This window comes from Hyperolius riggenbachi, chromosome 8 (assembly GCF_040937935.1).
Source record: "Hyperolius riggenbachi isolate aHypRig1 chromosome 8, aHypRig1.pri, whole genome shotgun sequence".
Taxonomy (NCBI): domain Eukaryota; kingdom Metazoa; phylum Chordata; class Amphibia; order Anura; family Hyperoliidae; genus Hyperolius; species Hyperolius riggenbachi.
The window spans coordinates 231,872,281-231,885,426 of record NC_090653.1 but is presented as its reverse complement, the minus strand read 5'-3'; the positions used below and the strand labels follow the sequence as shown (position 1 = coordinate 231,885,426).

Sequence of the window (13,146 nt, the reverse complement as noted above, 5' to 3'; positions counted from 1 at the left end):
CGGTGTTTCTGAGATCAAGATCAGTGCTTAGTTCTCTGCAAAGTTCTGCAGAATACATTTTTAATTTTGCCATGGGGAGTAAATAGTAAATGCGATAAGCACTGGGTGATGAGACTATCAGGAGTTAATCCATCCTAATCCTTTCCCTGGCCATCAGCACTGCAGCCGTGTCTAGTTCAGCATCAGTTACATTCAGATAGGATGACTGCAGCTGGACCGACCCGCAGGATGATTTACAGACCAGGATGTTGAGCTATCAGTACCAGGGAAGCATTGCTCTGGAGAGGACACCATATGGCAATTAGATGAACAGTTTTGCGCCCTGTAAAGCTCACCTGAGATTCCTGCTGTGTAATTCTTGCCTCAGCATCTAACTGATATGACACTAAATACTGCCACACGGCTGCGAGATGAGTAGGAGGATTTCCCAGCACATTCTTCACTGGCAATTTAAAAACCTATCCTGGAAATCTGTATGAAAACTCTGGCACATTGTAAGAATCTCTGGGGTCGAGCATAGAACCCTGATACATTAAAGTTCCACTGTTTTAGTAAGAAGACTTTCTATGGAGAGTTTCTCTTTAAGGAGAATTTATCTTAGAGAGAAATAGAGAGATCGCAAAAAGCACAATGTTCAGTAGAACATTTTGTGTGTCTTCCACATTGCCAGAGCGCGGTATCAGCTCAAGATGTCCCGGCATCCAGGCGGCAGCGGGGTAAAGTGTTTTCATATTTCATAAAGGTAAACAATGGCCAGAGAACAGAAAACAATGCTTTCCTAAGAATTGGGGAACATGTCACTAAAAAAGTGCATGCGCAGTAAAGATTGTGCTGGTCATTCCATCACGCATCCTGCTAGCCTATCACAGGCCGAGTACGTGATCGACAGCGGACTCCACCCATTAGTGGTGGACCACAGGGTCAGGCCCGGATTTACCTCAGAGGAGCCTATAGGCACAGATGTCCTGGCACCTTAGACTTTACCCTCTAGGAATCTTCAAACCCCCAATGAACCGCACCACAAGTGTGCCGGCTGTCCCAGCTATCACTTTTCTTTTACTTCCCTTGCCCATCAAAGGTAGCTACAGGTGCCCCTTAGTATTAGGTAGCCAGACATACCCTCAACGTTAAGTAGCTAGAGTTGCCCCCAAGTATTAAGTAGCTAAAGGAACTCTAAAGGGCTCAAGTGCTGGAAACACTTAAGATGACTTACTAAGGATTGATTGCTTCGCTGAGGTATGAACATGTAACAAAGATAACTGATGCACACACCTGTATATCTATCTTGTCAAATAAACTCCTTAAAGTTTAAAGACATCTATCAGTTAGATCTCCATTGCTACCGCTGTGATTAGTGTCAAGTTATCACAGGTTCTGTGATATGGTGCCGAACAATGGTGTAGTGTTGTTGCCCATAGCAACCAACAAATATTTATTACAAACCATATATCAAAGGGAACCTGAACATTCAAAAAGGTATACAAATTTATTATCAAAAATACTTAATCACAATTAGCCATAAACCACATACATTTAAAACCATTTAAAACTCGCTTATTCATAGATTATAACCACAACACGGCAATTGGGCATATATCATAGGTGCACCTATCAAAAAAATCATCCGGATTTTTATCTTCGGGCCCCTTTGCAAAATTGCTGTAGCTCTATGAATGAAACATCACCCTATGGATAGCATTTGTCTTCAGTCCAACCAGGACTGTTTTCCACCGACGTCTGAAGAAGCCTTTACGGTGAAACGCGTCACGTGTCCTGTGACATCATCCCGCTGGTCACGCTGGTCCTCCCGTGCCTCCGCCCTCTTCCCCTGTTAGCCTCGCACCCGAAGTATGTGGCAGCGCGGTGTTTGAAATCGTATCTGTGCAATTGCAACTGAGGCTGTGTAGAGCCTGATACCCCATCTGTCATCTTGGTAGCGAGTACCGGCTTGCCCGGAGGATTCAGCTTTGCTTGCTACTATCTAATGGCTGGTTGTTGATGCATGCATTAAGATAACGCTACCTCCTGTGTGAGCTGTGGAAAACAATCCTGTTATATGCGCTTTGGTTGCTGCTTGGCAAAGGGGTTTTTGCATCAAACATACATGCAGGTAATGAGGGTGTAAGCATTATTGGACTGTGCAGAGGCGTGCTAAGCTTGGCACATGGGTTGGACTGAAGACAAATGCTATCCATAGGGTGATGTTTCATTCATAGAGCTACAGCAATTTTGCAAAGGGGCCCGAAGATAAAAATCCGGATGATTTTTTTGATAGGTGCACCTATGATATATGCTCAATTGCCGTGTTGTGGTTATAATCTATGAATAAGCGAGTTTTAAATGGTTTTAGATGTATGTGGTTTATGGCTAATTGTGATTAAGTATTTTTGATAATAAATTTGTATACTTTTTTGAATGCTCAGGCTCCCTTTGATATATGGTTGGTATTTCATAAGGTGTTTAGGTGATACAGAGCACTGGATATAGATAGGTTGATATCCCACATATATGCATTTATGGTTTTTGATAAATATTTATTACACACATATTTGGAGACTCTTTATTTTCCATATGGGCAACTCAGGCAGCTTTGAAAATCCACGCTGACATTCAAGAGCACTGTTCTCCAAACCCTCACCACTAACTGCAGCAATCTTGTCAGTGTCACACTGCTCCATTTCCCTTGTCTCTGTGAGATTGTAGCTGCACGCTCCATGAGATAACTACTGGAGAGAGAGAGGGGTAGAGGATGGTTTAATACCTGGACTGATTGCTGGTTGAGTACTGCCCTTAAATAGCGTCATTGATTTAAAGGCCACTTGTTTCTGTAAGCACTAGGGATGATCAATGAGATTGCATATAATTTACATGAAATTGAAAGCAATGAGAAATTGTTAGGAAACTGGACCAATCTAAATAACTGTCTGTCAATTTCTATTGGTTCAAGTTGCAAAACATTTACATGAAATATGAATGCAAGGAAAAACTATTTGCATCTCATTGATCAACCGTAGTAACTAACCACGTTTCTTTCCATTTCCTGCCATACACAAGTTGTGTGCAGCAGATCTTCTTTCTCTAAGTTGTGTGTGGCAGACCTGCTTCCTCTAAATTGTGTGTGGCAGACCTGTTTCCTCTAAATTGTGTGTGGCAGACCTGTTTCCTCTAAGTTGTGTGCGGCAGACCTGCCTCCTGTAAGTTGTGTGCGGCAGACCTGCCTCCTCTAAGTTGTGTGCGACAGACCTACCTCCTCTAAGTTGTGTGCGGCAGACCTGCCTCCTCTAAGTTGTGTGCTGCAGACCTGCCTCCTCTAAGTTGTGTGCGGCAGACCTGCCTTCTCTAAGTTGTGTGCGGCAGGCCTGCCTTCTCTAAGTTGTGTGCGGCAGGCCTGCCTCCTCTAAGTTGTGTGCAGCCGACCTGCTTCCTCTAAGTTGTGTGCGGCAGACCTGCCTCCTCTAAGTTGTGTGCGGCAGACCTGCCTCCTCTAAGTTGTGTGCGGCAGACCTGCCTCCTCTAAGTTGTGTGCGGCAGACCTGCCTCGTCCAAGTTGTGTAGGGCAGACCTGCCTCCTCTAAGTTGTGTAGGGCAGACCTGCCTCCTCTAAGTTGTGTGCGGCAGACCTGCCTCCTCTAAGTTGTGTGCGGCAGACCTGCCTCCTCTAAGTTGTGTGCGGCAGACCTGCCTCCTCTAAGTTGTGTGCGGCAGACCTGCCTCCTCTAAGTTATGTGCGGCAGACCTGCCTCCTCCAAGTTGTGTGCGGCAGACCTGCCACCTCTAAGTTATGTGCGGCAGACCTGCCTCCTCTAAGTTGTGTGCGGCAGACCTGCCTCTTCTAAGTTATGTGCGGCAGACCTGCCTCCTTTATTTTGTGGGCGGCAGACCTGCCTCCTCTACATTGAGTGCAGCAGACTTGCCTCCTCTAAGTTGTGTGCGACAGACCTACCTCCTCTAAGTTGTGTGCGGCAGACCTGCCTCCTCTAAGTTGTGTGCTGCAGACCTGCCTCCTCTAAGTTGTGTGCGGCAGACCTGCCTTCTCTAAGTTGTGTGCGGCAGGCCTGCCTTCTCTAAGTTGTGTGCGGCAGATCTTCTTTCTCTAAGTTGTGTGTGGCAGACCTGCTTCCTCTAAATTGTGTGTGGCAGACCTGTTTCCTCTAAATTGTGTGTGGCAGACCTGTTTCCTCTAAGTTGTGTGCGGCAGACCTGCCTCCTGTAAGTTGTGTGCGGCAGACCTGCCTCCTCTAAGTTGTGTGCGACAGACCTACCTCCTATAAGTTGTGTGCGGCAGACCTGCATCCTCTAAGTTGTGTGCTGCAGACCTGCCTCCTCTAAGTTGTGTGCGGCAGACCTGCCTTCTCTAAGTTGTGTGCGGCAGGCCTGCCTTCTCTAAGTTGTGTGCGGCAGGCCTGCCTCCTCTAAGTTGTGTGCAGCCGACCTGCTTCCTCTAAGTTGTGTGCGGCAGACCTGCCTCCTCTAAGTTGTGTGCGGCAGACCTGCCTCCTCTAAGTTGTGTGCGGCAGACCTGCCTCCTCTAAGTTGTGTGCGGCAGACCTGCCTCGTCCAAGTTGTGTAGGGCAGACCTGCCTCCTCTAAGTTGTGTAGGGCAGACCTGCCTCCTCTAAGTTGTGTGCGGCAGACCTGCCTCCTCTAAGTTGTGTGCGGCAGACCTGCCTCCTCTAAGTTGTGTGCGGCAGACCTGCCTCCTCTAAGTTGTGTGCGGCAGACCTGCCTCCTCTAAGTTGTGTGCGGCAGACCTGCCTCCTCTAAGTTATGTGCGGCAGACCTGCCTCCTCCAAGTTGTGTGCAGCAGACCTGCCACCTCTAAGTTATGTGCGGCAGACCTGCCTCCTCTAAGTTGTGTGCGGCAGACCTGCCTCTTCTAAGTTATGTGCGGCAGACCTGCCTCCTTTATTTTGTGGGTGGCAGACCTGCCTCCTCTACATTGAGTGCAGCAGACTTGCCTCCTCTAAGTTGTGTGCGACAGACCTACCTCCTCTAAGTTGTGTGCGGCAGACCTGCCTCCTCTAAGTTGTGTGCTGCAGACCTGCCTCCTCTAAGTTGTGTGCGGCAGACCTGCCTTCTCTAAGTTGTGTGCGGCAGGCCTGCCTTCTCTAAGTTGTGTGCGGCAGGCCTGCCTCCTCTAAGTTGTGTGCAGCCGACCTGCTTCCTCTAAGTTGTGTGCGGCAGACCTGCCTCCTCTAAGTTGTGTGCGGCAGACCTGCCTCCTCTAAGTTGTGTGCGGCAGACCTGCCTCCTCTAAGTTGTGTGCGGCAGACCTGCCTCCTCTAAGTTGTGTGCGGCAGACCTGCCTCGTCCAAGTTGTGTAGGGCAGACCTGCCTCCTCTAAGTTGTGTGCGGCAGACCTGCCTCCTCTAAGTTGTGTGCGGCAGACCTGCCTCCTCTAAGTTATGTGCGGCAGACCTGCCTCCTCCAAGTTGTGTGCGGCAGACCTGCCACCTCTAAGTTATGTGCGGCAGACCTGCCTCCTCTAAGTTGTGTGCGGCAGACCTGCCTCCTCTAAGTTGTGTGCGGCAGACCTGCCTCCTTTATTTTGTGGGTGGCAGACCTGCCTCCTCTACATTGAGTGCAGCAGACTTGCCTCCTCTAAGTTGAGTACAGCAGACCTGCCACCTTTAAGTTATGTGCATCAGACCCGCCTCCTCTAAGTTATGTGCAGCAGACCCGCCTCCTTAAAATTAGAATGACATTTGGTCAATAACCATGAGCCAGGAGCTTTAGAATCAGAAATCAGACATAGGTCAGTTACTGTCACAGTCATATAATACCATCTGTATTACTTTAATATCATCTTGTGTTTTTTATTTTTTATCAGCTTTACATTCCTGTTCAAGAAACGCAATCAAGTTAATTGAACTTCACAGCATTCAGAAGTGCTTCCATATGAAGCAGTTTGGGCACACTTTGTATAGCGTGTAGTGAAGGACAGGCTTCATAAAGCAAGGTATTGAAAGATGTAGAGTGCCTGTGACTAACACAACTCTCACTGCAATCAATGCCAGGAATAGAGAGACTGACAGCTTTCTAGATTATTTTTCTCAGTTTACTTCGCTGACAGATCTTACATTGACTTCAAAGGAGAAATGGAGCTGAGGCAGTAGAATCACAGAACTGAAGAGGTGACAAAGGCCTCATTTTACTAAAGGCCGTTCAGCAAAAAAAAAAATGAATACCGCATTTATTTTTAGATTAACTAAACTTTTACCAAATGCGGCACTTCGGAAATTTTCTGAATAAAGTCTGAATCTGTATGGAAAGTCAGCCTCCTTATTGAGCAGCAACTGGACGGCTGGTGGGAGGCAGGAAGGGGAAAGGGATGAAGGGGGTTTGCAACTCGTCAGTTCTGACTGTTTAGGATGCTCTAGGGGTCAGGATCACGGCCGGGTCAAGGCCATGGCTGCTGGCAAGAATCCGGGGTGAGTGCAGGGGGCTGCCGGCTACTGGGCTCTGTTCTGCCTTTTCACAGTCACGTATCAGAGCAGCACTGTCAGTGCAACAGCCGGTACCTTCCTCTAGTGCAGTGTTTCTCAACATGCGGTTCGCGTACCCCCTAGGGAGACCATAGCAGGGGGTACGCAGCCAGGAGGGGATGCAGCGCAAAACGGGTGAGCATGCCCACACATAGCGGCGGGGAGGGGGGTCCACTCCCCCCCACCCTCACCTTGGACTCCCCCGTCAGCGCTTCCCCCTCCGACACGCATTAATAGCAGCGGCGGCATGGTAAAAGGAACGTGGACTTACTTCTGCGTTCCACGCCAGAGGTCCTTCTCTCTCAGCGATGACGCTACTTCCGGTTTATCAGGAAGTAGTGTCAGGCTCAGAGAAGATCGGACCTCCGGCATGGAACGCAGAAGTAAGTGTGCGTTCCTTTTACCATGCCACCACCACTGTCTGCTATTAATGCGTGTCGGAGGGGGAAGCACTGACGGGGGAGTCCAAGGTGAGGGAGGGGGGGAGTGGACCCCCCTCCCCGCTGTTATGTGTGGGCATGCTCTCCCGTTTTGCGCTGCATCCCCTACTGGCTATACTTTGGGCACACATGCCTGACTAAACTGTAGGCACCCATGCCTAGCTATACTGGGGGCATCCATGCCAGGCTGTACTAAGGGCACCCATGACTGGCTATACTGGGGGCACCTATACCTAGCTATACTGGGGGCATCCATGCCAGACCGTACTAAGGGCACCCATAACTGGCTATACTGGGGGGCACCCATGCCTGGCTATACTGGGGGGCACCCATGCCTAGCTATAATGAGGACACCTATACCTATATATACTGTGGGCGCCAACCCATGCCTGGCTATACTGGGGGCACCTATACCTAGCTATACTGAGGGCACCTATACTGGGGCGGGCACCTATACCTGGCTACCTATCTATAGGTGGGGGGTTCAGGGGGCACCTGGGGGGTTCAGAGGGCACCTATACCTGCGGTGCAGTATATATGCGGTATATATATATATATATATATATATATATATATATATATATATATATATAGAAAGTGTGTGTGTGTGCGCGCGTGTGTATATCTATATCTATCTATCTATCTATCTATATATATATACACGTGGGTGGGTACTTGGCTGGAACTGTATTGCGGTAGGGGATACTTGGGTCGAAAAAGTTGAGAAACACTGCTCTAGTGCAGCAGTGCAGCCTCTGCCATCCCACTCCGTGCTACACTTGTGTTGTCTCAACAGCTCAGGGTAGATCAGTCAGGAGCACACAGTAGAATCAGAGCTGCTGACGCATTGATGTGAGGAGACAGCACAGCACCTGGCAGGCAGCAGCCCCCGCATTCACCCCGGATTCTTGCCAGCAGCCATGACCTTGGCCCTGCAGCAATCCCCAACCCCCAGCGCATCCTCATCAGCCAGGACCAGTGAGATGAGAATGGCCTCCTTCTCCCCCCTCCTGCCTCCCACCAGCCATCCAGCTGCTCAGGAAAGAGACTGCCTGCTGGTTACTTAATGATGTCCTGCTCGGCAGTGTATCGGCACCAAAGGAGTGATGAGTTAGCCAGGATGGCTCCTCCTATTGGCTGGGTTCTTTTCCTGTAACATTTTATCACATACTGATTGCTCTTTACCGACAGCTCCAGGCTGGAGATAAATACCAAACATTTTGACTTGTTTTACCACATGCTCTCATCTTTGTGAACTGACATTTCTTGAGGGATTTAGCTCACTAGTCGGTAATTTTACTTTTCCATGCGGTAACAGCCTTATTGAATTGACAGTTGACTACATGTTCGGTAAAATCAGCTGTTACCAAATGCAGTAATGCATAGTAAATTGAGGCCAAAGTCTTTACCCAGTGCACTGATTGCAGTGGCAGCTGTGTCTATAGCAATGACTCTTCTCACAAATTTAGCACTCTAAGCAAATAAATGGGTTACTGTAACCTAGCCCTTCCCACCATAATGTACCTGTACTAAAAAATAATGGGTTATCGGGGCCTGTGACTTCAAGCACATATACAAGCATTACGGGCAACGCCTAATCTTACAAAAGTTCCAAAACCTTCCCCACTCAGCCAAAGGTGTAACTACAAATCATGGGGTCCACAGCAAAACGTTGAAGGGGCCCCACTAATGTTCACTCCCTTTCCCTTGCCTACCACTGGTTAGCCACACAGCCAGGGGGCCCATCTTACAAGGGTCATAAAACAAGTGTGGGCTTGATCTACTCACCCATAACATGTGTAGCCACAAAACCAACTGATAGGAAGAATGATCCCTTCATCTGAGGGAGTGTAGTAGTAGTTGGAGCCCTTTACAGCTCCCCCCCCCCCCCCGCTTTCCCAGGGCTGCTCTCCAGTAGTTACGCCCCAGCTCTCAGCCACAGAAGGGTATAGATGCATCTATCCTGTTTTGTATGCTCTGTTTGGAGCAGTTAGGCAGACCAGTGTCCGGTAATGCTGGTTGCCTGTATTTGTATAGTTGCTAATAAAATAAGAGTTACTTTGGCTAGACTCCCTCTCAGAAGGAATAGAGTGTCAGAATGAGGAGACGCACGCCATCTCGTCTCGCAGCTCTTCCTCGTCTCTACAGTGGACTGACTCTTCATCGCTGTAGAAAATTCCCTGTCCAGCTGCGTCTTCTCGGCCACTCGAGCTTCCGGCCCAGCTGCCTTTCCGACTCTGACTCAGAAGGTCACTGGCTGCACTCTCCATCTCATCAATGGTCATGTGACAGGCGTCCGCAATCTCCCTTTTAGCAAATGCCACAAACTTCGGGTCTCGTGCATAGAGCCCCAGGCCTTCCGATATCAGGACCTGTGTAGGGGGGATAATTAGAATGATTAAACACAGCATATTTTATTACTCTCAACTCAGAGGGCTAAAAACAATAATGTATAAATATTGCATGGCTGACCATAGCTAGGGGTATGTGGAACCTGCCATATTGATTTCCTTTTAAACAATATCACTTGCCTGGCAGCCCTGCTGATCTTCTGGCATCAGTAGTGTCTGAGTCACAACCCTGAAACAAGCATGTAGCTAATCCAGTTAGTCTTCAGTCAGAGCACCTGTTCTGCATGCTTGTTCAGGATCTTTGGCTAAAAGTATTAGCGGCACAAGATCATGGGGCAGCCAGGTAACTTGCATTGTTTTAAAGGAAAAATATATGGCAGCCTCCATATCACTCTCTCCTCTGATTCCCTTTTTAACCACACTTCACCTGTGCAATATACCATATACTTGCATATAAGCCGACCCGCGTATAAGCCGAGGCACTTACTCCCCCCCCCCCCCCCAAGAAATCAGGAAAAAGTGATTGACTCACGTATAAGCCCCCTTCCCAGTATAGCCCCCCTCCACAGTAGCCAGATGTGCCCCCAGTAAAAGTCAGCCCCCCTCCCCATAGCCAGATGTGCTCCAAGGATGATACAGCTGTGTCTCAAGACGCCACTAGATGGCGTCTTAGATATGAAAAACAGCTTCTGCCACACAAGAAGAATCCCCTATCACTGAACAGCTGACAATGCTGCTTGCACGTTCTGCTCCACAAGCTAGGAGACACAGGTACTCTTGAGCATTCTTTACGCCATAATGCAGTGAATGGGGGGCATAGCCACAGCAGGAAGCCAGCTGGCAAGAGCAGGATCCTTACACTCCTCTGCCAGTAACAAAACCTGCTCCACCATCTGTTCTGCTCCACTGACTTGCATATAAGCCGAGGGGGTAACTTTTCAGCACATTTTCTGTGCTGAAAAAATTAGGCTTATACATGAGTATTTAAGGTAAAAATACGATCGGAGATTACTTTCAGAGAAAACTGCATGTCTTAATGTTCAGCAATTAGTGAGATCGGAGAAGATCTAATAAAGTAGAGTGGACGTGAATGAAGTGAGCAGAGCTTACCTAATGGTCAGTAAAGTCATTTTAGTATAATTAAATTCATCCATCATATAAAAGGACCAAAGACCAAAAGGGAGGAACTTCCTCACGCCATGGGGAGACTTCCTGCTGACATTCTCAGCACTAAATTGTTCAGTATTCTCAGGACTAAATTTGCATATTGCTTTAATGCATATCATTGCAATTGTACTTTCAAGTGGAACTAAACTCAGAACTTTCTCTCTGTTCTAAAAGATTAGCCACAGCATGATAACCTTTAGGGAAAATAATGGGAGCACTGAAAGTGTTAATCCTCAGTGTTTATGTATGAGCAGACAGCCACAGCACTGCTCACTTATCTGATTCACAACTACTGATAAGGTCTAATTGGCCACTTTGGTCTAGCTAATCAAACACAGAAGACACAGCAGTGAATTTCTTAAGAAACTATATGTGGAATTAAGACTTTTCACTGTGTGTTGTGCAAGAGTTCAGGTCTGCTTTAGGATATTCATGCAAAGTAAATGACAGAGGGAAATTCTAGTCCTCAGAGGTATAAATAAGCCAGACAATAGGGTAAGTGTGGCTACTTACTGCCTCCACCAGGCTGTCTGCGCTCCCCCTCTTCTCAGTTAGTCTCTGGCTCTGCGCAGGCACATGAAGTTGGGTGTAGGTGCAGTAAGGACTCTTGCCTTCCTCCTCTGTATACCAGTGAGCGCAGGGGATGGTGGGCAGGCTGCTGTCCTCTTCCACCAGGATAAGTGGGGCATACAGCAGACGACCACGTTTAGGAGGGTTGGCCCAAGAATGAGAGACACCGGTTGGGTAGTTGGATCTTTGCCAAGAATCTGAACTTCCATAAAGCTTTGAAGAAGAAAGAAGGATAAAAGTTTGATTTCCACTAATAGTGATATTAATACTTATTATTCTTCATATACGGTATACTGTAAGTGCCAACATATTACACATATCTGTACAATAAATAAGTAGGGAATGTACATTATAAATGTGAGAAATACATGATAAATGTGGGATTCCCCAGGTGCTTTGGTTTCCTCCCACATCCCAGAAAAAAATACTAGAAAGCTATGTACACACACTAGAATCATGTGGAATGAGATGATCATGGCCCTCTTTGGTAACATCTAGTGTTAATATAGGTGTCATAAGACATTATTATCTGTCAGGGTGGATCACTTATAATTAACTGCCATTGCTAGGCTCTTGTTGTCCCTGCAGGAAGGTACCTTCTGCTTGTTCTACTCCTTCCCTCTCTTTGGAACAGAAGAAGGTTGCGCAGTAACTGCCAAGCAACTTGTCTGTACATCATTTGTACCTCAAGCAATAACCTAAAATGTTCACAACTAGGCTAACTGGCTTTTCCCTAAAAGTTGACTGTAGACTGTGACAGTGACATTGACTGGAAGCACCCCTGAAGCACAGTTAGCGATTGTCCTCTGTAACGCTCTCCAGAAAATATAACCCAAAGTGTCTCTGTAGTCAGTTGTCTGATTACCTTCCATTAAGTAGTCAGATCTTCTCAAATGCCTGATTGGTAGTTGTGTTCCTACTTGGCTTGGAGCCTAGTGGACAGCAGAACAGCCAGGTTGTGCCTGGCAGAAAGTGCTTATCATCACTAACACAGCTATAGGGGGTTGACAAATCCACTGTCTCTATATATAATTGGCAAGTGTCTCTGCGTCCATTTTTGTCCCCGTGTCAGTGCTTTTTAGCACTGCGCATGTGCAGGGACAAGACGCAGGGACACTGCCGACAGTGCCGAGAGACGGAGGACGGGACCAGAAGGGGCGGGCGTGTGTGCGCGCAGCGGGCGTCACGGGGGCCAGCGCGTTCGCGCAGCGAGCGGCATGGGCGCGGCGGTATAGTGACAGACCTAGCCCGTTTTTAAACGGGCTAAGTCATTAGTCCATTATAAAAATCTTGCCATTGGTAGTCTGGCTGGGTGTGGACTTTAATCTGAACTGGAGCCTTCCTTGTCTCATAAAAGACCTGGTGACCGAAACAAAGCAGGTCAGCTTGTGACAGCTGGACTATGAGATTAGAGTACTGATAGATTACTTACGCTGGCACCACTCAGCGGATCGTTCAGAAACAGCCTTATCAGTTCACCGACAATGCGTACGCACGCGCTACTGTCAGCTGTTTGGCGGCCATAGTGCGTGTATACGCACCTTAAACTGATCGGTATATGGATGTTTTCCTTTTAAACAATACCAGTTGCCTGGCAGTCTTGCTGATCTCTTTGGCAGCAGTAGTAGCTGAATCACACACCTGAAATAAGCATGCAGTAATCCAGTCTGACTTCAGTCAGAGTACCTGATCTCCATGCTTGTTCAGGGGCTGTGGCTAATGGCATTAGAGACACAGGATCAGCAGGAGAGTTAGGCAACTGGTATTATTTTAAAAGGAAAAATCCATATCCTTCTCAGTTTAGGTTCCCTTTAAACTTGCCATACATCTCTCCAGGTAGGGCCAAATCAACCAATAGATAAATCCCTCTCTAAACAGAGAGTGGGATCTATTGCCTGACTGCACACTGCCCAACAATGTCTAATGCTGGGAATACACGGTTAGATCCGGCTTCCCCGCTGCCGCCTGGCTCGACTCCCGCTCGCACCCGTGGGTACTTCTTTATCTTCCGCTCGATTTCCGCTATTGTCCGCCTGCGGGTATTGAGCGGGGAATCGATCCGCGCAGTGATCGGACATGTCGGAAATTATCAATCAAGCCATCAGCGGCTCGATTAATAAGAATTATCGACCC

General features: G+C 47.8%; 1 protein-coding gene across 7 annotated transcripts in view; it reads right to left on the bottom strand.

Moving 5' to 3' along the window:
- Positions 1 to 8,930: 8,930 nt before the first annotated feature.
- CACNA1F (calcium voltage-gated channel subunit alpha1 F) overlaps positions 8,931 to 13,146 on the bottom strand; it is a 349,606-nt gene continuing 345,390 nt past the window's right edge. For all 7 annotated transcript variants that reach the window (XM_068248313.1, XM_068248312.1, XM_068248314.1 and 4 more), the window contains 2 exons: positions 10,957 to 11,226; positions 8,931 to 9,297 (listed from right to left, as the gene is read on the bottom strand). In XM_068248313.1, the coding sequence (XP_068104414.1) occupies positions 9,019 to 9,297; positions 10,957 to 11,226 (549 nt within the window). In that variant the 3' untranslated portion in view covers positions 8,931 to 9,018. The remainder of the gene's footprint in view (positions 9,298 to 10,956; positions 11,227 to 13,146) is intronic.